General features: G+C 57.1%; 14 protein-coding genes across 14 annotated transcripts; 3 read left to right on the top strand and 11 right to left on the bottom strand.

The window, feature by feature from the left end:
* Positions 1-681: 681 nt before the first annotated feature.
* Positions 682-2,345, bottom strand: VTJ04DRAFT_5935 (uncharacterized protein; the record flags this gene model as incomplete). The annotated part of the gene is made up of 3 exons (XM_069364104.1): positions 682-1,483; positions 1,558-2,174; positions 2,247-2,345. The coding sequence occupies 3 exons, from the start codon at positions 2,343-2,345 to the stop codon at positions 682-684; spliced, it is 1,518 nt and encodes a 505-aa protein (XP_069217964.1).
* Positions 2,346-3,733: 1,388 nt separating this feature from the next.
* On the bottom strand, positions 3,734-6,727 carry VTJ04DRAFT_5934 (uncharacterized protein; the record flags this gene model as incomplete). The annotated part of the gene is made up of 1 exon (XM_069364103.1): positions 3,734-6,727. One exon carries the CDS (start codon positions 6,725-6,727, stop codon positions 3,734-3,736), a length of 2,994 nt encoding a protein of 997 aa, XP_069217963.1.
* Positions 6,728-7,138: 411 nt separating this feature from the next.
* Positions 7,139-8,504, bottom strand: VTJ04DRAFT_5933 (uncharacterized protein; the record flags this gene model as incomplete). Its single annotated transcript, XM_069364102.1, has 3 exons — positions 7,139-7,245; positions 7,306-7,953; positions 8,015-8,504. 3 exons carry the CDS (start codon positions 8,502-8,504, stop codon positions 7,139-7,141), a joined length of 1,245 nt encoding a protein of 414 aa, XP_069217962.1.
* Positions 8,505-8,972: 468 nt separating this feature from the next.
* Positions 8,973-9,978, top strand: VTJ04DRAFT_5932 (uncharacterized protein; the record flags this gene model as incomplete). Its single annotated transcript, XM_069364101.1, has 4 exons — positions 8,973-9,088; positions 9,176-9,302; positions 9,405-9,653; positions 9,712-9,978. The coding sequence occupies 4 exons, from the start codon at positions 8,973-8,975 to the stop codon at positions 9,976-9,978; spliced, it is 759 nt and encodes a 252-aa protein (XP_069217961.1).
* Positions 9,979-10,285: 307 nt separating this feature from the next.
* On the bottom strand, positions 10,286-11,809 carry VTJ04DRAFT_5931 (uncharacterized protein; the record flags this gene model as incomplete). The annotated part of the gene is made up of 6 exons (XM_069364100.1): positions 10,286-10,368; positions 10,428-10,820; positions 10,943-11,024; positions 11,074-11,441; positions 11,496-11,629; positions 11,688-11,809. The coding sequence occupies 6 exons, from the start codon at positions 11,807-11,809 to the stop codon at positions 10,286-10,288; spliced, it is 1,182 nt and encodes a 393-aa protein (XP_069217960.1).
* A 911-nt stretch (positions 11,810-12,720) lies between these two features.
* VTJ04DRAFT_5930 (uncharacterized protein) lies at positions 12,721-14,777 on the top strand (the record flags this gene model as incomplete). Its single annotated transcript, XM_069364099.1, has 2 exons — positions 12,721-12,781; positions 12,847-14,777. The coding sequence occupies 2 exons, from the start codon at positions 12,721-12,723 to the stop codon at positions 14,775-14,777; spliced, it is 1,992 nt and encodes a 663-aa protein (XP_069217959.1).
* Positions 14,778-16,465: 1,688 nt separating this feature from the next.
* VTJ04DRAFT_5929 (uncharacterized protein) lies at positions 16,466-17,889 on the top strand (the record flags this gene model as incomplete). The annotated part of the gene is made up of 4 exons (XM_069364097.1): positions 16,466-16,676; positions 16,819-16,847; positions 16,930-17,088; positions 17,152-17,889. 4 exons carry the CDS (start codon positions 16,466-16,468, stop codon positions 17,887-17,889), a joined length of 1,137 nt encoding a protein of 378 aa, XP_069217958.1.
* Positions 17,890-17,893: 4 nt separating this feature from the next.
* VTJ04DRAFT_5928 (uncharacterized protein) lies at positions 17,894-18,121 on the bottom strand (the record flags this gene model as incomplete). The annotated part of the gene is made up of 1 exon (XM_069364096.1): positions 17,894-18,121. One exon carries the CDS (start codon positions 18,119-18,121, stop codon positions 17,894-17,896), a length of 228 nt encoding a protein of 75 aa, XP_069217957.1.
* Positions 18,122-18,207: 86 nt separating this feature from the next.
* VTJ04DRAFT_5927 (uncharacterized protein) lies at positions 18,208-19,584 on the bottom strand (the record flags this gene model as incomplete). Its single annotated transcript, XM_069364095.1, has 2 exons — positions 18,208-19,308; positions 19,372-19,584. The coding sequence occupies 2 exons, from the start codon at positions 19,582-19,584 to the stop codon at positions 18,208-18,210; spliced, it is 1,314 nt and encodes a 437-aa protein (XP_069217956.1).
* Positions 19,585-20,617: 1,033 nt separating this feature from the next.
* On the bottom strand, positions 20,618-20,851 carry VTJ04DRAFT_5926 (uncharacterized protein; the record flags this gene model as incomplete). The annotated part of the gene is made up of 1 exon (XM_069364094.1): positions 20,618-20,851. One exon carries the CDS (start codon positions 20,849-20,851, stop codon positions 20,618-20,620), a length of 234 nt encoding a protein of 77 aa, XP_069217955.1.
* Positions 20,852-20,889: 38 nt separating this feature from the next.
* On the bottom strand, positions 20,890-21,774 carry VTJ04DRAFT_5925 (uncharacterized protein; the record flags this gene model as incomplete). Its single annotated transcript, XM_069364093.1, has 1 exon — positions 20,890-21,774. The coding sequence occupies one exon, from the start codon at positions 21,772-21,774 to the stop codon at positions 20,890-20,892; it is 885 nt and encodes a 294-aa protein (XP_069217954.1).
* Positions 21,775-22,482: 708 nt separating this feature from the next.
* VTJ04DRAFT_5924 (uncharacterized protein) lies at positions 22,483-23,534 on the bottom strand (the record flags this gene model as incomplete). Its single annotated transcript, XM_069364092.1, has 2 exons — positions 22,483-23,435; positions 23,498-23,534. 2 exons carry the CDS (start codon positions 23,532-23,534, stop codon positions 22,483-22,485), a joined length of 990 nt encoding a protein of 329 aa, XP_069217953.1.
* Positions 23,535-24,032: 498 nt separating this feature from the next.
* On the bottom strand, positions 24,033-25,397 carry VTJ04DRAFT_5923 (uncharacterized protein; the record flags this gene model as incomplete). Its single annotated transcript, XM_069364091.1, has 1 exon — positions 24,033-25,397. The coding sequence occupies one exon, from the start codon at positions 25,395-25,397 to the stop codon at positions 24,033-24,035; it is 1,365 nt and encodes a 454-aa protein (XP_069217952.1).
* Positions 25,398-26,017: 620 nt separating this feature from the next.
* On the bottom strand, positions 26,018-27,763 carry VTJ04DRAFT_5922 (uncharacterized protein; the record flags this gene model as incomplete). Its single annotated transcript, XM_069364090.1, has 1 exon — positions 26,018-27,763. The coding sequence occupies one exon, from the start codon at positions 27,761-27,763 to the stop codon at positions 26,018-26,020; it is 1,746 nt and encodes a 581-aa protein (XP_069217951.1).
* Positions 27,764-27,830: the final 67 nt, after the last annotated feature.

The raw sequence follows: 27,830 nt of genomic DNA, 5'->3' as shown, positions 1-27,830 counted from the left end.
GGGTTTGGTTCTTTATTTTGTTTTTTTTTTTTTTTTTTTTTGTCGTTTAGGCGAGGTAAGATAGTTCGGTTTTGGCTATTACTTTATTTGTTTTATTTTAGCTTACAATGGAAGGATTGGATATCCAGATACTATACACTTTTGAGAACTTGCAAGTGAGGATCATGACTTTAACATGGGCAGACATAAAGAACTTCTCTTTAGGTTGGTCAAATGGTTCAATGTTCAAGTTTGTTTCCGTCCTTGACAAGGATGGCATGTCCAGAGACTCACCAAACTGATCATAACAACCCATAATATATCATCATGGCCTTGACACTGCCAGAGGTCACGTATCGTTCAGAGGATGCAAGAAGGAAATATATGGTTGATTTGAGCCACCTATATACACATGCTCAACCCCATAACCAGGCTTATGATAGGTAACCAAGAACCAATAACCAAAATAAGTATGCCAATGTTAACGTCCACTCTGCCTGCTGGGTAGGTGGCTTGCCTGCTGCTTCCCAAGATCACCCTAGGTAGCTTTGTCCAAAAAAAAAAACAATCCAAGCAGGGCTAAACAGCTAGACGGCCAGCCACCATCCATCCAACCCCCCCTCCCCCTTCTCTACTTTCTCCGCAGAGCAACCAGCAAGCAGGCAAGCAAATAAGTAAGCAACCCACCTCCCCGGCCGCAGCTCAAAGCTTGGGCGCCCCCACCCCCCGACTGGGGCCAGAAGACAGCCTCTTCTTCTTCGAGCCCGCTTCCTCTCCATCACTATCACTATCATCACCACCAGCACCACCAGCACCACTTCCACCGACACTGCCACCACTTCCGCTTCCACCGCCGCCAAAAACACTACCAACACCGGTACCACCATTCTTGACGTCCAGCACCAGCTCCCAAGCAAACTCGGCCAGGGGGTTCCGCCCCTCGGCGTGCCGGCGCGCGTGCTCGCTGCTGGCCTGCCGACTGGCGTACCGGGCCGCGATGCCCTGGCAGATGGCGGCGAGGCGGAAGATGTTGAAGGCCTGCGCCCACTGGAGCTCGCGGCGGCGGGTCTCGGGGGTGGATTCCTTGGTGTGGAGGGTGAGTTCGAGGGAGGTGGTAGTGGTGGTGGTGGTTGTGGTGGTGGTAGCGGGAGTGGTGGGAGTGGTTGGGTTGTTATCGGAGGAGGGGGAAGAGGAGGTTGAGTCGGAGTCTGAGGATGATGATGGAGTGGAAGGAGTGCTGGTGGTGGGGGTGGGGGTGGGCTTGTTGGAGGGAGATTGCAGGGTGATGGTTGTAGTGGTGGTGGTGGTTGTGGTGGTGGCGGAGTTGACGACGGAAAAGTAGAGGTTTGTGATTTCCTCCGGGGTGGGCAGGCCGTGGGTGGCGCGGGGCAGGAAGCCCGGGTGGACGGCCACGGCGCGGCGCGGGTCGAGGCGCGCGGTGAAGTAGGGCGTCATGAGGTTGGAGATGTCGCTTAGCGGGTGGCCGATAGTGGACATTTCCCAGCTGTATTGGGGGTGGCATAGGTTAGCATGTGAGAGATTGGGTGAATAAAATGGGAGAGATAGGGGTAGACATACTCTAGGATGCCAATGACGCGGGGCTCGGTCTTGTGAAAGACGAGATTGTCGATCTTGAAATCGCCGTGGATCAGCGTCGCGCGGTCGGCCGGCTGCTGGGACTCGTCCGAGAAAAACGCCATCAGCTCGTCAAAGTGCGGCAGCTGGCCGACCTCCTCGCGGGTCTCGACGTCGCGCACCGCAGCCTGGGCCTTGCAGATGGTCTTCCAGGTGGCAATCTGTCTGTTGTAAAACCCACCCGCCTTTCCAAAATTCTCCAGGCCGATCGACTTGGGATCGATCCGGTGCAGCTTGGCTAGCGTCCGGACGGCGTCGTACCATATGGCGCGGCGGTGGTCGGGCAGGACGTTGGGGATGACGGGGTCCTCAAAGATGCGGCCGTCGAGGAACTCCATGATGTAGAAGGGCGTGCCGATGACGGACTCGTCCTCGCAAAGGCAATAGGCCTTGGGCACGGGCACATCGGTCTTGCTCAGGGCATGGATGATGCGGTACTCGCGCTCGACCTTGTGGGCAGTCTTGGAGACGAGGCGACCTGGCGGCTTCTTGCGCAGGACGTATTTTTGGCCGTCGGCGGCGGTGAGCTGGTAGGTGGGATTGGACTGACCGAAGCCGAACTGTGGGAAGCAAATAGGGGTGAGCATGGGGTCGTTGATGGGTGATGTTGGTAATGGTCGCGGGCGGTTTACCTGCTTGACGTCCAGCGGCACCTCGATGTTCGGCACATTGGCCGCAATCCATCTCTCGAGGGCGCGGACGTCGATGGGCTGGCGCACCCGTCCGGCCATGATGGAGACGAGGAGGGCTGCGGTGGTGGTTGTTGGTGTCTTGACGGTGGTTGTGTGGTGAGTGAGAGGAGGTGTTGTTGAAGAGACCCGATTCAAGCTTGAGCTCGCGTGAGGTCTTGATGTGCAGGTTTGTTGTCTGGGGGCCGGGTTCCCCGCCACCGCTACTTGAGGCTTTGCGGCGGCAATGTGCAGTTGCCAGCGCCTGGCCCGGGACCGAGGACAAGCTGGAGAACTGCCCTTAGCTCACTGCCTAGTCCGTATTGTCCCTGAACTTTTTCTTAGGGTGTTCCACTCTTCCACAGCCAATGGCAGATGCCGTCCCGACTCAACCGGAAGATATGTCGAGGGATCGTTGTGTTAGGTTGAGTTGAAGTGCCAATGTTTACTTCAGTGCGCAGCTTGGGTCTTGCAGCAATTCGCACAAGGACCGAGGCTGGGCGGCGGCTGGGCGCGGCTGGCTTGGAGCTGGTGCTGTCCCGAGCCGAGGTTCCATGCATCTGGGCCGACGCTGATCCGCCTTCCAAGGTTCCCCGGCCAGCACCCCGCACACTCAGAGGAACCGCCGATGGGAAAGTCTGGGGAAGTGATGGGCTTTGAGGTGGCCCGGCCGGCAATCTATTTCCTGGTCACTAAATTTACTTGTCTTCTGTCACATTAGAATCAAAGTCTGGATCTAGGGCGACCTGAGGCTCGATATGTCTTTGCGAGCAATCCTCGAACAAGAACCAAAAAAGAGACATTTCAGGCCCCCAATTGACTCAGGAATTTTATCCAATTGACACTCACCAATTCCCCGTCATTCCCAATGCATATCCATCACCAGCGACCAGAAAATGGTGGTGCAAAAATAAAGTAACAAAAGTTGAATCGAATCTGGTTGACCCAGAGAGGTGGTTCCAAAGATTGTGAAATGGAGTATTTTGGGCCAACTCACGGTCACATCCGGTAAAAGGCAGGAAATGAGTTCGGTCTGAGCTGGCCCACTCCAGTTTGTAGCATCCGAAACTGCGCCTTATAAAGTCAAGTGCAGGGGATCAGGTGCTTCAATGGCTTATCGATAAGATATCCTGGCCATCAAGGTGCGCAAACCACAATTCCACGGATAGTTCCTGCAACACGAAGGCATCACTACGTCACCAACAACACTTGGTGGGCCATGGGCAACTCTGTAGAAGTTCCAGTCATAATTTGCGCCTAGTTATAGTGGACTAACATATTTCTTGACACCCTCCTTTGTAAGAGGCAGACCTGCTCTGTAATACGGTAGATAAAGCGCACGACCAAACCATCCTAGCAAAGGCCATCACAATCCAACCGTCATTGGATTCTACATTAACCGGCCCGGTTCTCCTTGCCCATGTAGTAATCATACAGCGTACCCTCAACTCCTAATCATCCTCAATATCATCATCGCTAATCACCAACCCCTGCATCGGCAGCAGCCCCGCGTCCTCCTCTTCCTCCCCCTTCTTCCCTCCCCTCAACATCCCAACCAACCCTCCTCTCTTCTTCCGTCCCGGAACAACCCCATCCTCGCTCGCCACAGGCACATCCGTAGCCCACTCCGAACCAACAACTCCGCCACCTGCACCCCCAACCCCGCCGGCACCACCGACAACTGCAGCAGCCGTCTCCTCCACGATCTCAACTGCCTCCTCTCCTTCGTCCTCGCCCGCTCCCAACGCCCCGATGCCGCGGAACGAAACCATCTGGTCCAGATCTCGCATGCGCATCGTCCCGCCAAAGAACGTCGTCCTTCTCCGCCCGCGCGCGATGTGCGCCGTGTACGGGAGGCGTTCGAGGAGGAGCTCCTTGCGCGCGGCGCTGCCGAGTGAGAGGAGCGGCAAGGCGGCGCCGTGGGATCCTTCGGGACGTGCCGCGGTGGGTTTCGGTTTGCTCGGCGACCCAAGCCCGTTCGGCTTCCGAAACAGTGCGGCTCCGTTGGTGAGCAGTAGACCCTGCTGCTTCTGTCCCTGCGGGGGTCCCGGTCCGCAATCCTCGCCCTTCAACAACTTGTTCGCCCACAAATCGACCAGCGCTTCCAGCTCCTCCTTGGATCGCCAGAGTTTCAGGTACGTCGGGTAAAACATCTTGTACGCATCCCCTCCGCGGCCGTTGGGATGCGCCTGCCGGCGCACGGGCGAGGGCAGCGAGAACAGCATCCCGCGCACCGCCACCTGGAACGCCATCTCGTCCTGCCGGAGCATATGGCTGCCCGAATCCTTGCCCGTGTATCCCATGGTGACGGCACCGCCGTACGAATGGCCGCTGCGCGCCCCGCCAAAGAAGATGTCCCACGATGGGTAGAGCAGGTCGCTGTCGGAAAGATAGTCGAGACAGCCGTTGATGTAATCGATGGGCGAGTTGGGGTCGCTCGGCCCCGTCTGCTCGCAAGAGAGCGGGTAGTTTTCGTGCAGCGCTGAGATGAAGGTGTGCGTGTCGGTGCCAATCTCGTCGATGAGCGATTCCACCGTCACTTCAGACTTCTTGGGCCGCGCAAGGTGAGACATGTAGCTGGGCAGCGCCGCCTCCGCGGCTGCCTCCTCAGAACCCGCCGGGAAGTCGGTTCGCTTGTTGTACACCACCTTGCCGACGGCGTGGAAGATGCCGAGGGTGGCCTCGCGCTGCGACACCAGCTCAAGGCTCTCCTGCTCGCCCTTGGTCAGGGCTGGTGCGTCCTTGGGCGCCCGCTTGGGTTTTGTGAAGGCGACCTTGGCCCCCCAGTCGGCTTCGGCGTCGCCCTTGGCGCAGAGGAACTCGAGCGACGAGATGGCGTTTCGAATATCGCCCACCTCCCCGAGTCGCTGCAGCACGCGGGGTCCCGGCGTCCGCCGCCTTCCCGATTTTCGCGCCTCCTTCTGCACCACCAGCTCCAGCGCCTTGGTCAAAAAGGTCGGCGCAATGGGTTTGAACTCGATGACGGTCGTTCCGGGGTGTTTGAGGATCTCGGGCCCCAAAAGGCGGTGGGCGGTAAAGCTGTCTGCCGACGCGGACGTGGTCGTGAGAAGCGTTTCCGAAATCACCATGATGACGGGCGTGGCAGGTTCCTGCGAGTAACCCCAACCCATTGGGTGCACGTTTGCCGCCAGAAACTGCAAAACAGCATCTCGGAAGCCCATCAACCCCACAGAAGATCGCATGAACGTGTTGGGAAACTCCTCCACCAGCATCAACCGTCTTCCCCCATCAGCAGCTGAACCTGGCGGTGGCGGGCCCACTACCTGCTGCTGCGGTGGCGGCGTAGCCCCATCATCCGACTCAACATCCAGCTGGCCAAACTTGTTTCCCCTCCCCAAAAACTCCTCAAACTGCGCCGCAGCCGACTGGTACGCCTGTCCCGGCACGCCGTACGTGCTTCCTGGATTTCGCCACTCCAACACCTCGCAGCGCATGTCGCGCGCAAGCAGACGCACCGTGGTAGTCTTGCCTGCGCCGGCGGGGCCCTTGAGGACGAGCAGCCGCTGGCGAGCGCGGCCTGTGAACACCTCCTCGAGCCATTTCCGCACGTCCTGCACCTTGCGCTTGTTCACGGCAAGCTCGTCCAGCGATACGGGCGCGAACCGCTCGGACCAGGGCCGGGAATCTTCGTCGGGCCGCGGGGCTGCTGTGGAGGCGGAGGCGGTGGTGGTTGCTTGGGAGGTTCCATTGGATCGCGCTGTTTTGAGGAAGCGTTGACCACCTGCGGGAGCTGCCATTTCAGTTCCAGCACCTCCGCGGCTTGTCGTCCCGCTTGCTCCCGAACCAGTCGCGTTGTTCCCTGCAAACCTCTTCTGCGCAGCCCGGGCCCTCTCTGCGAAGCTCGACGCAACAGAATTCGACGCGGAATACACGAGCGGAACATCGTCGTCGTCGTCGTCGATCTGCTCCAAGATGGGGTCGCTGATGATGTCGTCGAGCTGGCTTCTCCTGGCACCTGTGCTCAGCTGGTAGCTACTCCCGCTTGCCCCTGTGCCAAGGGACAATGACGAAGTCGAAGATGCTGCCGAGTCGGTAGTTCCTCGCCCAGCCAATTGCGATGACTGAGACTGACTGTTTCGTTGGGCCTGTCTCGAGAACAGAGTCCGCAGATCCGCCGACCCTTCTTTCGCGTCGTCCTGTTTGCGTTTGGCTGCCGCGCGGGTCTTGACGGGGCTCGTGCTCGGGCTTTTCGCAAGTTTGGTGCCGGGACGCGTAGCACGTTTTCGGATGGGACTCGGGGATGGAGATGCGGTAGAGAGTTGTGTGGTGGCAGTGGCGGGCTTCTTGTTGGGAGATGGGGGTTTGCTGGGAGAGGAGAGGAAGCGTTTCAAGATCTCTTGGCTTCCATTGTTCTTTTTGATGTCATCGTTGTCGGAGTCGTCGTCGACAATGGCGCGCTTGCGTCGCTTTGCCGGCGGCGCCATTGCGAATGATGTTGCCTCGGACGGGAATTGGGCATTTGTCACATGGCAGACGGGATGGAGTCGTGGTTGTTGTGTTGCAGTTGCAGTGTTTTCAGTGTTATTTCTTTTCAGATGAAGAGCTGAAGGATGCAGATGCAAGCTCCAAACCTGTTTGGTCGACCCAGTTGCTCGGCGCCAGGCAGCAAGGCGGGGCCTTGCATTTCAGGGTTGCAGCTCAGCTCCAGGGGCAACCTGGGGAAGTTGGGGGTGCTTAGACACCCTAACCCTCAAGGCCTTAGAGAGCATTCTCGACACCAACATCAGGGGCAATCAAGATCAACGAGGCAATCTAATAGATCAGTATTCTACCATACCATCCGTCATATGCTACATTACAGACTGTCCTTCACCATACATCCATCCAGTTTCATTTCAATGAACCCATCCCTCAAAATCCTCAGCAAACCTCACCGCCGCAGCCAGGTATTTCTCATGGACATCTCCCCATGTCTTTGCCGCCTCCCTCATCGCTCGGATAGCTGTATCAATCAAGTCAGCAATATCATTCTCTACGGGTACCAATAGCCAGGACAACTCACCCTTCACAAAATGCGCATCCGTCTTCCACTCCGAGTTCAACGCCCTCTGTTCCGCAAACCTCCAGTCCCTCCCCTTGGCAGGCGGCACATAATCCGGATCAATCTTGGGCCTTAGCACGGCAATATACACAGCCAGCGCCAGCAGCCACCACTGCCGGACCAGGCTCAGATGAAACTTGGCTGGCACAATGGGCAGCAAAATCCGCACAGCATGGCTCGTCGTCAACACGTGCACGAGGAAGAAGTTGTAGGAGTGCGTGCCGGGCCGGACCGTAGCCACGAGTAGCGCCACGGCCGCTTCCTGTGACTCGCGGAAGGCCTTGACCAGGTCTTCGTCGGTTGGGAGGGACGAAAGGTCCCAGGCATTCCAGTACTCGAGCACGAGGGACTCGTGGTTCTTGAAGAGTGGCTCGATGTTGGCGTAGCCTGGCTTGTCGAAAAGCCCGTCAAAGCGGGAGTCCGAAGCGAGCTTGTGCAACAGCTCGAGAGGCGAAGAGGATGAGAACGGGGCTTTGCGTGTGTAGGACGGATCGTCAATGTATTGGTGGAGGAAGTTGTACTGCGTGGCGGCCAGACCGAGGGCTTCGATGGCGACCTCGCGGCTGTCGAATTCGTAGGCGTAGCCGAGGTGGATTAGGGGGTGGCCGACTGTGAGGGGGTTAGCTGGTGAGTCTGGGCCACGGGCTCGGGGCTGCTGGGATATACATACGCCCACCGATGAGACCGTTGACCAATGGCTCATCGCCCTTGAACATGTAGTCTTGGAGAACGGCCTTCCAGTTCCAGCCATACTTGATGGCCAAACGGTCATCAAAGAAGTTGATGTAGGCCCGTTGGTACCGTTTGTCGCCCAGGAAATCCCGCCAGTCTTCTTCTCCCATCTCGGACGGCGAGTCCTTCCATGGCTCCAGAAATTTGTCGTCTTCGTCGTATATGTGGTAAAGCTGCTGCGGCGTGGCGCCGAGGTGGTAGGCCGAGCATAGGTGGTGCGGGAGGTGGTTGTCGAACTGGAGGTTGTGGTAGATGATGGAATGGTTGACATGGTTTGCCCTGAGCAGATGTTTGAGGGTTCTTGGGCGTTTCTCGGGGTTTCCTTCGAGGTTGTGAACCTCGACAGGAGGGATGTTGATGGTCCGGGGCTGATCGCCCGAGCCCACGAGGCGGCCGATGACGGGAATGTATGAAAGGAAAGAAGCCATTATGTGAAGCAAGAGACCAATCTAGGTCATCACAGCATTAATTTCCATGAGGTCTCCTCTCACTGAACCAAACTTCTGGGGGTGATTTTCAAGCTGGAGGTTAAATAGCGGTTGCATGTGAACTTTACGAATCTCATGATCATTCGTCCTTCTTGGCAATTGTTGGGGCGAACTCCGTTGTTGAGAGTGACGTCGATCCCTCCACTCACCTCAACCCCTGTCCGCCAAGACGGTTAGCGTCCCCGGCTCTTCTGGTCCCCTGGCGTTTCGTCTCAGTTCCTGTGGGCCCCTGGAGAAAGTTCGTGGTGTGTCAAACTGCCCCGCCCCCGCCAGTTTGGACTTCCAGACCATCCGAGGACAAGAACCTTGAGTTAAAGACTGGGCATTGACTCCCCTCGGCCTATATTCAACTTCACTCACATTCCCTGAAGCCTCTCCCCCAAGCGACCGCCACTCTCAACATCCACCATGGCGCCCAAAGCCATCATCGCCCCGTCCATCCTCTCCGCCAACTTCGCCGACCTAGGCGCCGAATGCTCGCGGACCATCGGCCGGGGAGCTGACTGGCTCCATGTCGACATCATGTAGGTGCCAGCCAGCGCTGAGACCACCCAGACTGCCAACCCACCCGCCTGGACATTCCCTGATACTAAACACCATACACCCTCCAGGGACGGCCACTTCGTTCCCAACCTCACCTTCGGTCCTCCGGTTGTCGCAAAGATTCGCACCCACGTCGACCGTCCGACCGAAAAGCACGGCAAGGGCACATTTGACTGCCACATGATGATCGCCGAGGTACGGTTCTGTCTCCCCTCCTATCCCCGTACCTACCACCTACTTGAGGTAGGTCCCTAGGCCCCTAGGTACGGCGCTGACAAGACCCCTCCAACCCCATAGCCCAAGAAATGGGTCAAAGAATTCAAAAAAGCCGGCTGCGACCTCTACTGCTTCCACTACGAGGCCGCCATCAACTCGACCGCCGCCGAGAGCCCCGAGGCCAAGTCCGAGGAGAAGACCTCCCCGAGGGAGCTGATCAAGTTTATCCACGAGCAGGGCATGTTGGCGGGTATTGCGATCAAGCCCGCGACGCCCGTGGATGTGTTGTACGAGGTGCTGGATGCGGAGGACCCTGCGGAGAGGCCGGATGTGGGTTTTCCTCTTCTCCCCTTGCTTAGTGGGATGATGTGCTGACAGCTGTGGGTAGATGGCGCTGGTGATGACGGTCGAGCCCGGGTTCGGCGGGCAAAAGTTCATGGCGTCGGAGCTGCCCAAGGTGCAGGCGCTGCGGGAGAGGTATCCGGACTTGAACATCGAGGTGGACGGCGGTTTGGGGCCCAGCACTATCGATCAGGCTGCCGACGCTGGTGCCAATGTGATTGTGGCCGGGAGTGCCGTGTTTGGTGCCGCAGATCCGGCTGGCGTTATTGCGTTGCTGAGGGAGGCCGTTGAGAAGAGGGTTGGGAAGCAATGATCATGGCTGTTTGGGCTTGGTTGGTGGTATGGGCGTGTAGATGCAAGCAAGCGAGGCGTTATGAGTGTTGGCACGGGTTGATTAAAGTACGGAGCAATATCCATCTATACGATAGACCTTGTGGATCTAAAATCTATGTTGATTGAACATCAGTATACCTAACTTGGCGCTCCTCTGTCTATGGCCTCTGACTCGAAGCCTTACCAATGACACATCGTGGTTGGCGTGCAAGTACTCATGCCAACTGCCAGATATTCCCCCCAAACGCAGCAGTCCTCAAGTGTCCTCGAATAGCTTCCCAGAAAGCTCACAGCTTCGATCCTGGCATTTGCTGTGCACTTTGGTCCAGTATTTTCTCCAATAAGGCGATGAGCTGCTTAATCTCCTGGACTGTGGCTCTGTCAGCAGCCACCTTCTCCGACAGTTCCAGGGACATCGGCTTGACCTACCTGTGTTGTAATGCACCATGCTCACCCTCACCACTCCATCCATCGGATCCAACTTCAGAACCGTGTGTGTTAACTCGTACGATTTGAACGACCCAGCCCAGATCCCTACTTTTCCGCCACTCTCCTCTGCCACCCGTCTCACGATGTCCTTTGACCGCCAGCCACGAACCGTAAAACTCACCGTCGCCACCCTGTCCTGCGCCCTGGTGCCGTCCGTCTCGCCCCATACCGTCACATCCTCTCTTGAGCGCAACCACGCCAGCAATGTTTCCTGCAACTCAGTCTCATGCTTGACAATCCACGCCCATCGTCCTTGCTGACGCAAATAGTTCACCACGGCCGGGATCGCACAAACCAGTTCATCACTGGCCCCAGCTAGTCCGATCTTTGTTTCTAAAGTGTCCCGGAGGTGATACTGATTACCAATACGCCTCGGGAAGTATCCAATCTTGAGGTCAGACCTTGCCCGTGGACTGATATATACCTGGGCGAGATGCGGCCCAAAGGTTTTGTACCATGAGAAAGCGTAGATGTCCACTCCCAGGGCACGAACGTCGAGAGGGCGATGGGGCGCGTACGCCACCCCGTCGACTCACACTAGGGCGTCCCGGTTGTATTTGCGTACAATGTCGCAAATCGAACGCACATCGTGGATCGTGCCGAGGATGTTGCTGACGTGCGGTAGGCAAACGAGGCGGGTATTTTTTGACAAGAGCGGGATGAGAGAAGAAGCAAGGAGCTTCGGGTTCGTTGGGGAGCAAGATTCGGATGTGGTATCGGGAGTCCACGTTTTCAAGACAACTTTGTTTGCATAGTCGGGGTCGCGCAGCCGGCTCTTTTTCCCATACGTCATACGACCAACATCGTCAGCGACGTTTCTCTCCCTGACCAAGTCAACCCAGGGGTAAAGATTGGCTTCATGATCGGTGTGCGAGACGATAACTTCCTCGAATGGACGGACTTTCAGGATCATGGCGATATTGCGAAGGAGTTGGGTGGTGGAGGCACCGAGGGCTCTTGAGACTCAGAATGAGAAGCTGAGAACACAGGGATCGATGGGCTACACACCGATCTCATCTCTCTCAGCGCCTATGAACCTTGCTGCTGCCTCGTACCCTTCTTCATAAAGCTCCATGGCCTTCTGGCCGGCGGGGTACATGCCACCGAGCTGTACGTTGTGGTGGATGTAAAAGTCTCGAATCCTAAGGTCTGTCAACCGGCACTGGCCCTCAATCGATCACTTGAAAAGGGGAGCTTTACCGGTCTACCACAGCCCCAAATACTTGACTCCCTGCGGCGTTGTCAAGGAAGACATGATCCCCAGCTAACGCGGGGAAGCTCCGCCTGACCCCGTCCAATAACAATGATGTGTATTTCGACATCGTGAGCGAGGGCAACCCAGACGTCTTTTGACTTCAAGAAACAAGAGACACACAACGGGCGGTTTTGAACAGGGGTGGGATGGAATTTTGTCCAAGGGTCCTGAAGCTGTAGGAAGAAGTCGGGGTACAGCTGCCGTCAAGGTTCCACGGTTGGGTCTTGACTCGTTGTCTGTGGAAGGCCGAGTGGAGCTCCCGGCGATGAAGGTCCCCGTCCCCGAAGGAGTGACCCACTAATTCGGCGGAGGTGGAGTCCGCTCGGGGCCAATCCTCCGGCTGAGGTGATGTCACCCCCGAAGAGCGGTCGAGAAGTCGGCGGGCTCCGTTCCAGCTCTTGGAGCACTCAAGACAACCTCTGAAAAGTGCAAAAGTGGTTGCGCTTGCATTATTTCAGTCAAGATAAGCGCGTCGGGGCCTCATCCTTGTATTGTAGGAAGTCTGCAACGTCTCTGGGAGGCCTGTAGGTGTTTGTGTAGCTTGAGAATGAAGCGCAAAATGGAGCCCCGCAGCTAATGACACGGGATCGAGAGCCGTACGGTAGACACCTCAGTTGGACGCGCCAACCTGCCGCCTTGGAGGGCAGAAAAAGTCAGGATAAGCCAACTGAAGCGTACCTAACCTGCGACACAAAAGACTTTGGCTGTGGTTTTTGTAAGAAAGCCCGGAACTAACAGTTGCCATGGGCGCTTGGGGTTTCATGCAGCTCCGAGAGGTGGTGGGGAGAGCTACCCCACAGACCCCACCTAATTTTTCTGCCGGGCTTCACCGCCGTAACTTTTCGTCCCGATTTCATGGGATATCAGGCCATTTCTGATCAAGGCTCTGTCCTCGGCCCCAAAACTCCTCCTCGCCGCCAATTTTTTTTTCTTTCTCTTCAGTGTTTCCGGTCCAATTGAGCCATTGGCGTCCCTACGATGAAGAGAAAGGCTGACGGTCCCGCTGGCGGCAAAGCGCCGCTCAAGCGCTCCAAGAACAGTCAGTCTTTCCTTGGACTTACACTTTCTTTCCAGTCTCGGTGACGCCATGCTGACGTCCAACAGCTCTCAGCGCAGAGGAGGCAAAGGCCCGTTTCCGCAAGGGCCTCTTTGACAAGGCCGTCGCTGACAAGTATGCCGCCCAATATGCCGCCTCGACCCCCTACAAGCACAGCGTCATCTCCGAGCTGGTCGACGACACCCTGCTGCGCAAGGTGCGCGACGAGATCAAGGCCAATGTCCACTTCACCCCCAAGGAGACCGATATCTACAAGATCCACCAGAGCGGCGACCTCGCCAACCTGGACGGCCTGGAGGACGAAGCCCTGGCTAAGCTCCCCTCGCTTCTTGCCCTGCGCGATGCCCTCTATTCCCAGACCTTCCGCGACTTCGTCTCGCACATCACCGGCTGTGGCCCCCTGAGCGGTCGCAAGACCGACATGGCCATCAACGTCTACACCCCGGGGTGCTACTTGCTTTGCCATGACGACGTCATCGGCTCGCGCAAGGTCAGCTACATCCTGTACCTGACCGACCCTGACACTCCTTGGCAGCCTGAATGGGGCGGCGCCCTGCGTCTCTTCCCCGTGGTCGAGCGCGAGGGCAAGGACAACGAGATCGCCAAGACTCCTCTGCCCGACGTTGTCAAGGTGATTCCTCCGGCATGGAACCAGCTCTCCTTCTTTGCTGTTCAACCGGGCGAGTCCTTCCACGACGTCGAGGAGGTCTACCACGCCTCTTCCAAAGAAGAGCTTGAGAAGAACGCCGGCCGCATCCGCATGGCCATTAGCGGGTGGTTCCACATTCCCCAAGTCGGCGAGGATGGCTACGTCGAGGGCGCCGAGGAGAAGGCGGCCAAGAACAGCGGCCTGATGCAGCTGCAGGGCAACCCGGACCAGCACGACCGTCCGCTGCCCAACCCCGTTCCCGTGGAGAAACAACCAGCAATCCAGGACGGCGACGACTTCCCGCTGAACGAGGACGACCTGGAGTTCCTGCTAAAGTACATCGCGCCGCATTATCTGACGCCCGACACCATCGAGAGCATTGCCGACCACTTTGAGGAAGAGTTCAGCATCACTCTCTCCAACATCTTGCACCCCAAGTTCGCCGACAAGCTGCGCAAATACGTCGAGGCACAGGAGGCGAAGCCGCTGCCGGAGGACACGGCCGAGATCGAAAAGGGCCCGTGGAAGGTCGCCCGTCCGCCACACAAGCACCGGTACCTCTACCTGCAACCGGGACAGAAGGACCTCGAAGCATCCCCTCTCAAGGAGCTACTCGAGGTGCTGCTTCCGTCACGACAGTTCCGTCTGTGGCTGCAGATGGCCACGCGGTCCGTCATCGAGAGCTACGATGTTCTGGCAAGGCGGTTCCGGCGCGGCAAGGACTACACTCTTGCCACGGGCCACGATGGCAAGCCTAGGCTGGAGGTCAACATTGGCTTCACCCCGACTGATGGATGGGGCGATGTTGAACCGGAGGAGGACGACGACGAAGATGACGAGTCCGAAGCTGAGAACAGCAAAGCCACCAACGGCAAGGCCAGCAACGGCAAAGCCACGGCCGCCAACGGCAAGAACAAGGATAAGGGCAAGGGCAAGGGCAAGGCCGAAGAGAAAATGGACGTCGACGGCGAAGAGGACGAAGAAGACAACGAGGTCGGCGGGCACGAGGTCTACATGGCAGGCGACGAGGACGGCGATGAGGACGCGGCCGTGTACAAGGCCAGCTCGGACGACGACAACATACTCTTCTTCCAGGCCGCCGCGTGGAACAAGATGACGATTGTCCTGCGCGACAGCGGCACGCTGCGCTTCGTCAAGTATGTGAGCGCGAGCGCCAAGGGGGATAGGTGGGATGTGAGCGCTACGTTTGAGATTGAGGAGCAGGATGATGCGCCGGATAGTGGTGAAGAGGAGAAGGCGGGGGAGGAGGAGGATTCGGAGGAGGAGTTTAATGGCTTCTCAGATAGTGGGGAGGAGAGTTCGGATTAGATGAGGAGCGGGGAGTTGGCTGGCTTGGTGGGATGGGTGAGGGTTCTGATTTCATGGTGTTGAGGGCGGTATGTCTGTTCTGTCAAAAGTTGGTTACCTATGTTATGTCGAGACGTCTGTCATGTCAGGGGCTCAATTGCAATGAAGCTGGTTTCTTCTCGGTGTCTTTTTGTGGTTCTGGTGGATTTACTCTTTTGTTGCTGGCATCAGTACCCCGCAGAGAGTAGTTTCCGGTCCCATCACCCTCAAGGCTCTCTGATCCTACGTCCATCCTGTTTCAGTTGGTCATAGTGTTCGAGGATCAGACATATCTGCCATGAGAGATCGGAGCCGTCATGGCCAAATTGGACTTCCATTCCAAGTCCCTACCTCACATCCTACCCACGACAAGAATCGTGATCAGCCTTGGGACGAGTGCAGTTGCATCACAGCGTGGCAGCGTGGCAATGCCTGCATGTCTTTCTCTCCCGCGGCCACGCCACTCTGCAGGACGGCAGAGACATATTATACCATACCTGCTTCCCAGTGCTCGTGCATCGGACATGCGGGCTTGGTTCGGCCTTGTGGAAAATTAATTTTCTTCTCAGGCTGCGCGCAGATGTAACCAAGCTATGAGCGTCACGTCATATCCGTTCCTCGATGGAGAGATGTTCGTATGGTGCATTCGCTAGAATAAAACGTTTGGCTTACACGGTGACGACATTACGGAGGGCATGGTGCCGTGTTCGTTGTATGTAGGAGATTCTCTAGATTCCCCTGGACCGGGTCTGGGGATTCCCAACAGCCCCAACGGACAGAAATCCAATTGACCGTCTTTTGACAAGGAGCGGCCCCGTTGCCCTTCGGCCGAGGAATTGGGGCCAATTCCCATCCTAGCAGCTCATGAAAGAAAAGCAGAAATAATTTTCACGCCAATCCATCCATGGATGTTAAACACCCATAGAGCAGAGTGTACTGTAGTAAAATAGCGCCATCACATGACGCCGAAAGTCCTCTTCCTCCTGCAAATCAGGCACTTCTGCCCCGCGCTCTACTCGAGTTACCAGCTGCAACTGCAGCGCCTCTCCAGGGCGTAACAACAGGCCGCGGGCGTGGTTCGCCAGTCGCACGTGCTGCTGCTGCAATGTCAAGTTCGGGGCCGCCCAACCACAACCAGAGAAGCGGAAAACACCCCTCTCGGCCGGCCGGCGCCACCTTTGGTGGTGCAGGTGCAGGGGGTCAGGCTAGCGTTGGGGATCGGGATGTCAGTGGTGGGAGCCCCTCTTGGTCTCTTGCTGGGCTGACCGCATCGCTTCGGCCGAGACCGCTTGGACCAGGACAGCAGGATCCGTTCGGTGCCGCGAGCCTGATGGTAACGTTATGAGTGAGCATGCGGCGGCGGGAAGAGGCGGGCTGCTTTTAAATAGATCTGGGATGCAAAGAAGAGTTCTTCTGGATCGGGTTTCCCACGGGTTTTCCAACTTTCTTGATTTTTTTCCCCTGTTCCTGTTGTTATCCACAGATCTGATCTGACCACCGAGGACTTACACACCACCCCTGAATTGACCCCTGGAGGACAAACTTTTCTAGTGAAATCCGTCTTTTGAACCTCGTGACGCTTGAGCACCAACTTTACCACTGACTTCCTCCAAATCAACAACCAATTTCCTACCAAACAACTACTAGACGAACCCAGACATCACAACACAATGCCCATCCGCAATCCCTTCGCCCGCCGCCCAAGCCCGGGAGTGACCCCGGCTCTCCGTGATGAGAAAAGCGATATGACCGGCGACCCCGCACATCCCGGCTTTGAGCGGGTTGACACGGTGGGATCCGGGAGGACTTCGACGTCGTCCATATTCACCGGCATTCGCGGTGGTAGGAGGAGTCAGGATACGGGAGAGTATAAGATGAGTGGTATGTCCATCTCTTGATTATTACTTAACATGGGTGGCCGAGCCATCTGCTGTTGCTCTGTGGCTGGTCATGCACCTCCCTGCCTCTGAAGATCCTATTTCGACGGAATGACCCTGTGTACTGACATGCTTTCGGTAACCAGTGGTCGACGACAGCGGCGTTTACCTCCCGGTATGTTTTTGACTCCCATTCCCAACACATGTCCATCTCTCTCTGTCAGCCAAGTAGCACTTACTGACAAATCCTCATCTAGCCATCCCCCACCGAGCGCGAAGCCGTCTGGCCTCGGCGCTACCTCTCCCGCACCTCCAGCGACCACCGCCGCAGCACAAGCAGCAGCGGCGTCACCGGCGGCGAGATTGAGCACTTCCCAATTTCTCGCGAATCGTTTGACTCATACCGGCGGTCATTTGTGAGTCCCCTGCCGTCCAGCTGTCCAACCCTCCGAGCTCAGTCCATTATTTACAAAACCTAGGACATCACCGCCCGGAATCCCATCACCACAAGCCCCATCCGCACAGGCCGTCCCCGTCAAAGCCTCGATTCTCACCCCTCTCGCACCCTTGGCCTCCCATCGCGTTCCGACTTGAGCACTGCCAGCAGCAGCCGAAGTACCACCAGCTGGGCGGCGACTTCGTCTTCCCAATTCACTACCCCGGAGGAGGATATCCAGAACGAAGAGGACGGGGCAAAGTTTGAGGAGGTTCAGTTAGACGACGATGATGCGGTGAAGAACTCCAGGATCAGTGAGGATGAGAAGGGATATCTCTCCTCCCTGAAACAGGCGGGCAGGGAGTTGTTGGGCCATGGCCAGCATCATCAGCATCAGCATCACAGCCCCCAACCCCAAGACGAGTTTGACCATACCCAGCAAAGCCAGCAGCAACAGCAGCAGAAGAAGCGCGGTCTGTTTTCGTTCGGACGGTCCGCTGCGGATGGGGAGCACGAATCCAGCCTGTTTGGCAACACCACCAACAACAACGCTCACGACCATGAATCCCCAGTGATGACGGCACCTTCGGCGAATACTTCGTCAACAGGATCTGCAACGGGGGTGTCCCGCTTCCTCCCGTCCCTGCCTGTTGTGTCGCTGTCCCTGCCTGGACGAAAGAAGGTAGCTGCCGCTGCTGCTTCTGGCGGTCCGCCACAGGAGGCGGAGCTGAAGTTTATGGGAGTGTCTTCGGCGCCGGCCGCGCAGGAAGTGAGGGTCTGAGTACCTAGGTATAGAAGGGGTTTGGCATGGGTTGGGTTGATTGGGAAGAGGAGGAAGTGTTGGCGTGTTTGGGATGATTGATGGAAATTCTTGGGAGGAGGATTTGTTTCTTGTTGTTAGGGTTGGATGGATATTGGATTTGTGATGGCATTTTGATGGCGTTGGTATGAAGTTTATGAGATATGACTTGATGTATGGCCCTTCGAGGAGGGTTCCTATGTTTACAGTACATAATGATAATCTAGCTTCAGTTCAGAAATGCTGGGTTCATCCATTTTGTTCTGTTCATGAAATTGAACCACCACTTCCAAAACACCTTCACCTCCCCAACTCTTCCTTCAATGCCACCAACCCCTGAAGCAAATCATCCTTCAAATCCTCCCACCCCTCCACGCCGACACTCACACGAATCAACCTCCTATCCACCGACGCATCGCTCATCGCCCTCCACTCCACCAAACTCTCCACCCCTCCCAGGCTCGTGGCGTGGTGAAACAGCCTCAACTTACTCGGCAACCTCCTCGCAACCTGCTCCGACTCCAGCCACAGCGCAAACACCGGACCATGACCGTTGGGCATCTGCTTCCTCAACCACGACCCCTCCTCCTTCGCCTCAGGCTGCAGCGACGAGTGCTGGATCTTGTGCACCAGTTCGGCCACGACCCCTTCTCCTTTCGCCTTCTCCCCGGCCAACCACGCCACCAACCGCTCGGCGTTCTCACTCTGCCTCTTGACTCGCAACTCGAGCGTCCGCAGACTCCGCACACCGAGCCAGCCTTCGAAATTCCCCATCACGTTCCCCAGCAATAACCGCTCCTCGCGGAGCTGCTGGACCCAAGTTAACTTACCCTCCTCCCCCGCGCCCGCGCCCTTCCGTCCGGGGACGGTTCTCAGTCCAGCCTTGGCAGGATGCACCGCTAGCACGCCGCTCAACATATCGCTATGCCCGCCAAAATATTTGGTCCCGCTGTGCATCACGATATCCGCGCCGAGCGCGAACGGATCCATCAGCGGCGGCGGCGCGAACGTGGCGTCCACCGTCAACCAGCAACCCAACTCATCGGCCTTGCGCCTGTAATAAGCCAAATCCCGCGCCTCGCCCGTCGGGTTGAGCGGCGTCTCGACATGAATAACATCCCCCGGTTGCAGGGTAGCCAGCGCGGCCGGGTCTTCGAGGTCGACTTTTTCCAGGCCGTTGAGCTTGTTTAGGATGGTCAGGACGCCGTGGCACCCGTGGTAGCCGCCGGCGATGGCCACGCGGCGCGGGTTGAGGAAGACCATCATGGCGTGGAACGCGGCGAGGCCCGAGGAGTAGGCGATGCTGGGCGCGCCGAGGACGGAGGTTAAGATGGTCTCATAGCGCGTGACGGTGGGGGACTTTTCGCGAGAGTAGATGTAGGTTTGTTCGAAGGCGTCGGGCTGGGAGACAGTCGGTTAGGTACCTATACTTTGCTTGCCGTGGAAGGGGAGGTGGTGACAAACATCCGCTTCGGACCAGGGGACCAGCTCGTCCGGGTTGCGCGGGTAGCGGAAGGTGGTTGAGACGTGCATGGGCGGGGCGACGGCCGGGTGGGTGTTGGTGTGGTCGTCAGCGTGGACGGAGCGGGAGGCGAGGCTCAGCTGCCGGCCGAAGGCGGCTTCGAGGTCGCCCGGCCCGGCACCGCGGGGGGTTTGTTTCTCAGTGGTGCTGCCCATTGTTGTTGCCGGTCCTCCGGGTTGCTCAATCTTGTGAATGACAAGTGAAAGGGGCTGGATTCTTTGACAATTGAACCCCAGATGGGAAGGGAAACAGGGTGGGAGGACAAAGCTAAACAAAACAAACCCAAAGCTAGATTTATTTTATGGTTGTGTCCCGGACTATATCCCACTTTCCCACTTATATCCCACGCTTTCCCCGGCGGATGGCCGGGATCGGACCCATTCGGCGTCGATTCGTCATCGTTAGGGCGTTGTAGTCAACGGGCATTCTCGGCGATTCGGCGTCGCCCCTCCCGCCGCGACTTGCCGTCCCGCTCCACCCGGCTCCGCAGCCCCCTCGGGATCGTCAACTTGGGTCCCGACTCATTTGGGAATGAGGATGGGATATTGATTGCATCTGAAAATGGGATGGGAAATCAAAGAAGAGGAACAAGGGCATACCACCAGTTTGTTGGTGGCCCAATCGCTATCTAGGGGCCAAGGCAGTCAATGCTTCCCACAAATGCTTGCTCTGCGAGGTCGGTATCTATGTGCCTAAGTATAGGTAGACAAGAATCCCTGTGGAACATTGATTGTCCGGCTTGAGAAACCCCTGAGACGACCCTCCACGTCGAAAACCACAGAGTAGACCAGACTGCGGCCACATTTTCCTGTTTCCAACTCACAATCCTCCCAACGCCACAAACATAATCGTCCACCTCTCCTTGATATGTTTCGAGCCACCGTAAATGGCAGAAGTGAACGGTTTGGACGTCTCTTCTAGCACCTCGCAATTGCTTGTACTGTAATTGCCCAGAAACCCGTCAATTGTTCCCGATAACCTGGAACCTACGACCTGAGTAAGGGGCTGAGTCGTAGTCCCTGGACACGACTGCATGGGCTCTTGATGAAGCTGCAAACAACGACTTCGGGCTGGTGCGCTGTGGTTGGCGAGCCGGTTGGACGTGTAAAATGCTTCGAGTTAAAAACCAGCCATCGGATAGTCGAGCGTCGGCGGATAGAGACGAGTGTTCATGGAAGTGCCTCCCACCTATGAAATGGCGTCGGAAGGCGGGTACCGTTCGAGAGGCCAAGTAATTCTCTTTTGGCTCGACGTGTCGTACCTCGCTAGGCCTGTTGTAGAAATGGTCGTAGTGTCGTGGTGTCGTAGGCTAGTTTTAAGACCTCGTTCTGCCGATATCAATGGTAGCGAAGTCTTCATGCCGAGAACATCGCCTCTCTGCCAGCCGTACAAGCAGAGGATGTAGCCAACCGTGTGCCGCATTCATGACGTCCTGCTCACATCCAACCCCAAGTCCCCTCTCACCCGGTAGTCTGATCCAACAACTCACTCAGCGTCACCGCCTTATACCCCTTTTTCGCCATGGCCGGGAGTACCCTCCTCAGCATCGGCTCCGTCCAACTCCTCCGATCATGACAAACCACAATCCCTCCAGGGCTCAACATGCTCAACACATGCCTCGCGTTCAACCACGACCACCAAATCTGCGCATCATGCGGATAAATGCTCCCCAACACAACCCGATACCCCAGCCTCCTCGCCACTCCCCGAATCCGTTCACTAAAGAACCCCGACCCGGGCCTATAATACCTCCTCAACCTCCTCGACCCATGTCCCGGCCACGAAGTATGCATATCCTCCTCCACGTCCCTGACCGCGTCATCCATCTCCTTCTCCAACTCGTCCGCCGTCGGCCCCGCGGGCGGCCGCAGCCCCTCAGCGCGATACGCATCCTCAATCGCCCTCTGCACCTCCACAATCTGCCGGATCAGCTCCCTTGTCCCCAGCTTCGTCGCCGGCTCGTCGCGCATGCCGTGGTTCCCCAGCTCGTGCCCGGCGCGCAGGATCTCGCGCAGCATGTGCTCGCGGCCCTTGATCTGGCTGCCGATGACGAAGAAGGTGGCGTGCGCGCCGTTAGCGGCCAGCGCGGCGAGGATGGACGGGGTGTGCTGTGAGGGAGCGTCGTCGATGGTGAGGGCGACGAGTTTTTGGTCCGACGGCAGCCAGACGCGGAAGAGGACGTCGGTCCAGCGGTGGGAGAGGTAGCGGATGAGGAGGGAGGGGGGTTTGTAGATGCTGTAGAGCGGGAGGATGAGGAGGAGGGTGACGAGGGCGGCGAGGGCGAGGACGGCCATTCTGCGGCGGCGGAGGCGGCGGGGGAGGGGGAGGCGAAGTGAGGGTAGCATTTGGAACGGTGTCGAATGGGTTATGAAGGCATTGGCGGATGTGAGCTTGGAATTGGTTTGAAGTTGGCGAGGAAGTGCTGGTGGTGATGCCTGAAGCAGGAGAGAAAAGGAGAGGCCACAGAAACAGGACGATAAGATAAAGCTCGAGAGACACAAGAACCGAGGTGACAGGGGTTTCAGGAGCCACCCGGCTTGGAACAAGTCTCGATCGGCGCCCGTCTTGGTCTTGGCGCTTCAACGGTCCTCTCTACACAAACATCCTGAGAAAAACTGGTAATTAATGCTTTTCAGGACAAACTTGCTCTCCAACCTGATAGGGGTCTCGGAGAAACTTTCTGGTTCATGCTGTGGGTCTCTGGTTTTTTTTCAAGCCGGGTATAAATCCACGACTTGCCTCGAGCAGAGCAAAACAGACCACAATCCGTATTCCAGGCAATAATACAATAAATCACTTTTCGCTGTCCCTGGGTCATGCATCGTGATGGTCCTCCCATCCATCCATAATAATACAACAAACAAGACCGAGCTGAGATGCTGTTCAAACCACCTTCCAATGCCATTCTCCAGTATTGTAATTTAAGTGGAAAATCCCCCCATCCAACCTACCCACCCGCAAAACTAACATCCTCAACTCCAAATCTATCCTCATTTCCCATCTCTGTCCTACCTCTTTTACTTACCAGCCATAACCACTCCTTCATGCCGTGCTCACCCCCTCATCTCCCCCCTCCCCCTACTTCTCTCCCACCCGACCTCCGCCCTCCTCACCAGCTCCTCATACACCGTCCACGCCAGCGCCGAGCTGAGCGCCTTCCTCGCCATGCGCAGCGCGAGCCCGTCCCAGAGCGCGCGGATTCCTTCCTCTCGCACCAGTGTCGCCGCGCCGAACACCATGTTTCGGTACCGCGCGGGCTGCAGCTGGAGCCGCGTCTTGACGGCGTCGAAAGGGTTGGAGACGGCGCTGCAGAGCCCTCCGGCCAGGATGCCCGAGGTGAAGTTGATGGTCGCTGCGTGCGGGGTGGCCATCATTGTGGTCTGTGACGATTGCGATGCAGAAGAAACAGGAGCGACGAGCGCGCTCAGCCGCTTCTTGCTCTGCTCGTAAAACAGCACGTACAAGCCCGCGTACGGCGCGTCCCGCAGCGTGGTGGCGCCGTAGCCCGAAAAGAAGCCGCGCACGCCTTCCTTGGCTAAAATGTCCCGCCCCGCGGACGCAAGGGAGGTGTAGCTGTACAGCGTACTCTCGTACCTCACCTTGATCACGGTCAGGGGCATGAGGATGAACCCCGCGAACGAGCGGGCGACCGCGCCGGCGACGAGGTTCGAGGTGTTAGAGAGCTTGGGGAGGGACGAAGAGGAGGATTGCGGGTTTGGTGTTGCTCCTGCCGTTGCGGACCGGCCCGGCGATAGCCGCGCGGCGGTTTGGCGGATGGCATTAAGGCTGGTGAAGTAGATTGCTGAGCCGAAGCCGGTGCGCAGGGCGGAGGGGACGGCGCCGCGCCAGAGGGCGGGTAGGAGGCGCGGGGCGGCGCGGATGTCGGCTATGGCGGAGGAGAGAGAGTTCGTGCCGGACTGTTGGACGCGTGTTTTGAGGAGGTCGAAGGGCTGGAGGAGGACGGCCGAGACGACGCCGGAGCCCAAGCCGGCAACGAAGTGGAAGGCTGGAGGGGGAGGTGGTCAGCGGGATGGTTAGGCTGGGAGAATTGAGGGGTCTAAAACACACTTGATTTGGAGAGCGCCGTTTTGGAGCCATCGGACATTGCGGCGGTGGGCTCCGTCTTCGAGAGCCCGGAGTTGGTAGTGAATGGTGTTTCTGGTGGGCGGATGAATGGAAGAAGAAGCGAGCTTCGAACCCGCGGATTGGGTCTGTAATCAATGCTCTATATGTGCCTGAGACTCGGGCCAGCCATTCTCAGGAGATTTCACATATGCTGTGGCTCATGTTGACTCAATTGTGCTGGTTGGTCCAAGTCGCAGTTGGTTGATGTTTCTGAAAGAAAAGTTCAAAGTCGGACATCGCCATGACGGAATGCCGATGTGCGTGCATGGTGGGGCTGGATGCTGCCGGCTCAATCCGATCACCGATGGCCGACATCTCAACACTCAAACAACTGCAATGATTTCAGGTAGGAAAGGTCTATTATGATTCCTGGACATGTCAACTTCAAGACAACGGGTTTCATTTTGGAATTTCCCTTCCAGCTGTTGGTATTCATGAGAGCACTACATCAACTTGCACATCCTCACGGTGCCCGGCATCACCCTGCCCGCTTCTGCTCCCCTACAATAGACTCTAACCTCCCTGCTAATGCCCGATGTCTCTTTACAACCTCAACCCACTCCTCTTCCGCCTCAGCTCCAACATCCAACGTAGCAAGGAACAACCCAAAATCTCCTCCCAACCGTCCCAAGCTCCCCGCGCAATACAACACCTGCGTGAGCAAACTATCCCTCGCCGCCTGGTCCTTAACCGTAGGCAGATACTCCCGGAGCGTCTCAAGCAACATATCCACCAGATGCAGCGGGAACGTGGCCAGCGCCGAAGGCAGCGGTTCAAGCGGGTCACTCGAATGCGTCTGGCCTGTAGCAGCCCCATCGCTGGTTGGAGCAGCCGCCGCAGGGAAAATGCTGCGGAACATCGACACAATGGCGAAGCTCTGCTCGCGGAAGATCTCAATGTACCGTTTCAGGTAGCGCTCCGTCTGTGCACCGCCAGACCAGGAGTTGCCGCTGCCGATAGTTTTCTGCCGTGCTCGTTCCTGATCCGCGAGCTCCCGCAATGGATCAAGCGCGTCAAGCATGGTTGCGAGCGTGGCAAGGCGGCAGACCAGGAAGAGCGCGCCAAGTACACGCTCTTGGGTTTCGAGGCCTTTCCCAGCACCGCTGCCTGGCCCGGTACCGGCGGTTCCGGGAGCTGTGGACGAAGTCGTTGCCAAGACCTCCGCTTCGAGGTCCGGAAGCACCCTCCGTAGCCAGCTGATGGTGCGTAGTGAGGCGGCCAGTTTGAGACCAGGCGCCTTGAGCGATTGGATCAGATTCGCAGCCATGGTGTGCATAGCCTCGTCGGCCTGGGAAGCGATCAACGCCACGAGCGGTGACTTGGGGTAGATGGACCTTAGCCGGCGAATGTGGCCGTTCAGGTCGAGAGCAGAGGCATGGTTGGCTGGCGCCGCCGAGACGGCCGAGGAGAGTAAGGTTGGTAGCTCAAGCACGTCGACGAGCCGCTCAACGTTGCGTGAGAGAAGGAGGGCCTTCTTACGTCGGGCAAGGACCTCGCTGTCGCTGCTCTTGCTGTAGTTGGTTGAGAAGCGCACCGCCTCGGTGTCGAGCTTGGGGATGGCGTTTCGTAGCTCGGCCGTGCTCGCCGCGAGGGCCGGGAGGGTTGTGCTGAGGGTGGCATGGTGAGAGGCGGATTCGATTATTTGCTTGTGGGACTTCTTGGAGAGTGACTGGAGTGAGAGGAGCAGGGTGTGAGATGATTGTGATAGGGAGAGCGGCTCGGACGATGTGACGGATGCGAGTGGCTGCGATGCCAGTGTCTTGAGGTATTCGATGGAGGTTGTATCTGGGGGCTGAGGTGACGGCCCTGCCGGCGTGAGCAGGTCGTAGAGAAGGTCGGCCATGATGATGTGTAGTCCTAGATACAAGCTCGTATAGTTGCCTGTTAAAGGTTTGGCGTCCCTCGCTGAAGTGTATGAGTGTTAGGACGTAACGAGATCAGGCAGGGAGATCAACGCATGAGTCCACGAAAGAGAGCGGAAGGTGATGAAATTGTTTGCATAATAGTCGAAGGTGTTCAGCTGTTTAACTGCGTTCATATCGTGTCTCAATCGTCTTCATTTACGCATTCTTGTCGAGGACTTCTCGTGTTTTCAGGTTCTTGTTTCCTAGTCTGAGATCTTGGAGCGGATGAGCGACGGGACGGAGTCCCATCACCGACAACGTGGCGCTGGGCGGCACCAGCGAGGGGCGGTCGTAAGTTGAGGGTTAGGGTCAATTGCTGGTTGAGTGGGCCTCTGGATCCTAACCCTGATTAAACAGGTCCCCATCTTGGCACAAGTCTCGCGACGTCCTCACCACTTTTGCCATGATCTATTTTTAACATGTGTTCCCCGAGAGCTCGCAGAGGGGAATCTTTTAACACTTCAAGATCCTTTCTTCCGGGCTTCTATTTCTGTCGTTAAGTACCTATCAAGGTTGTCCTTGGGTTCTATGTGTTAGGCACCTTCATTTGGTGCTCTTTTCATGGCGGTGATGCTTGTTGTTTCACTTCCTTCTCGGTCAAGTATTGCCGAACTGGAGTTCGCCGGACGCGAAGTCGCCGTCGTCCAGGATGTGCAGCTGCCTGTCGCGACCTGAAGCGCTCGTGTCCCGACACATGGGTGTCGAATTCCGTTGCTTTATGCCGGCGACCGGCTTTGTGTCCCTTGCCCTTGGAAATTGACATCTTTTCCTTGAATGGGCCAACGACACCAACGAGTCCCCAGAACACCACCCCCACTGTCCCCAACCATTCCACCAGCACGGCGGTGATACCAAGCCAAATCATTTCCAGTGTTAGCTTGCTCTCTGGTTCTCGGTCCAGTTCTCTTAACTCCTCATCCATAATCTCGACGTCAACTTTCATGTCCAGCTTCTTCCCGGTCCCCTTTCCAGGCTTCGTGCCTAACTCTTTCTTTGATTCTCCATCCAGTTTCTTACCAGGTTCATGGTCATTTGCAGCAACGTCGCAAACCGAACCACCAGGGATCTCGTCACTCCCCGTGGACATGTTTATCAAGGTCTCAGAACCTTGTTCCGACATGTCACTCATGGCGACTCCTGCCTCGGTACTGGCTGCTGTGGCCAGAGGGCGCTGAAGTGGCTGATGGTGGTTGACAGGGAGGCCAGCGACCGCCATCCGCAAATCGGCCACTGTCAACGGAGGGAGGTGTTGTAGAGGATGATTAATCTTGGGGGCGATGCCGTTTGGGATGGGTGGCATTGTCGCTGTGAACCATGGTCCCAGATATGACTGTTGGTGCGGTGGGTACAGAAGCATCGGGTGCTGGTTTGCAGGCATGAATTGAGGCCGCGTCGCCGGGTTTTCATTCGTGATGGCGGAATTGACGGAATGATAACTGGCGGTCATTGCGGAGGGAATCTCGATCGAGACGTTTTCCTTGTTGGCCTGTTGCATGCTCAAGTCCAGACCTTCGGCGATTTCATCCAGTTTCATGTGACAAGCATATTCCTTCGACCACTCAATCTTTGTCACCACCTTCTGGTCCCTACCCCCCTTCTCGCCAAATCGGAGCCGATTCTTCACCTTGTCAGAGAGCTTGGCCAGCTTGCCACTGACGTGGACACTCATATAGAACCTTGTCGCGTTGTGCTCGATCGCAAAGGCCGTGTGGAAGAGGTTACTGTGTGTTGGTTGCACCTCAAACGAGTTCTCCTTCAACTCCCACCGCAGTTTGTTATGCCCTCCGTTGGTTGTAGTTGAGCTCATAAATCCGGAGAAATCCCAACGGGCCTTTGTTTGAATCAATTTTTCCTTGTTCAGCCCCAGCCCGCCAGCACCAAATCCCAGTGCTTGCCCTTCTGGTGTGAGATTCTTCGTTTTTCGCATCAGGACATGCGATTCCTCTCCACGAAGGCTCCGGGGCCCATAGTAGTCGGTGAACTTGACGGGGCAGTCTGACTGAGGTCTGATCCGCTCCTCCTGACCGTCGTGCTCAGTTAGAGTCACGGTCACGGTAGCGGATTCAAGTCTGCATTTGTTCGGTTGGCTGATGTCGATATCTAGGTAAATGATTCCAGCCGGAACCTTGGCGTCTCCGAGGACTCCCCAGTGGGATTTGGTGAATAGAAACCGGCAATCGATCTCGACCTTGCCGATGGTCCCACGACCAGCAGGCAGATGCGACGACGTAAGATGGTCAAATCGCTTATAATCACGGCGTCCGAACTTGCTCAGAAGAGCTGGTCGAGTATAATGTCCTTCCATCATGATCAAGAGCTCGACCAGAAAGACGTCGTCAATCTCGTCACGCTTCCAAAACAAAACGGGGTTC

Source organism: Mycothermus thermophilus (assembly GCF_041956435.1).
Source record: "Mycothermus thermophilus strain CBS 625.91 unplaced genomic scaffold VTJ04scaffold_4, whole genome shotgun sequence".
Lineage (NCBI taxonomy): Eukaryota > Fungi > Ascomycota > Sordariomycetes > Sordariales > Chaetomiaceae > Mycothermus > Mycothermus thermophilus.
This window is presented reverse-complemented; position numbering and strand designations above follow the sequence as displayed.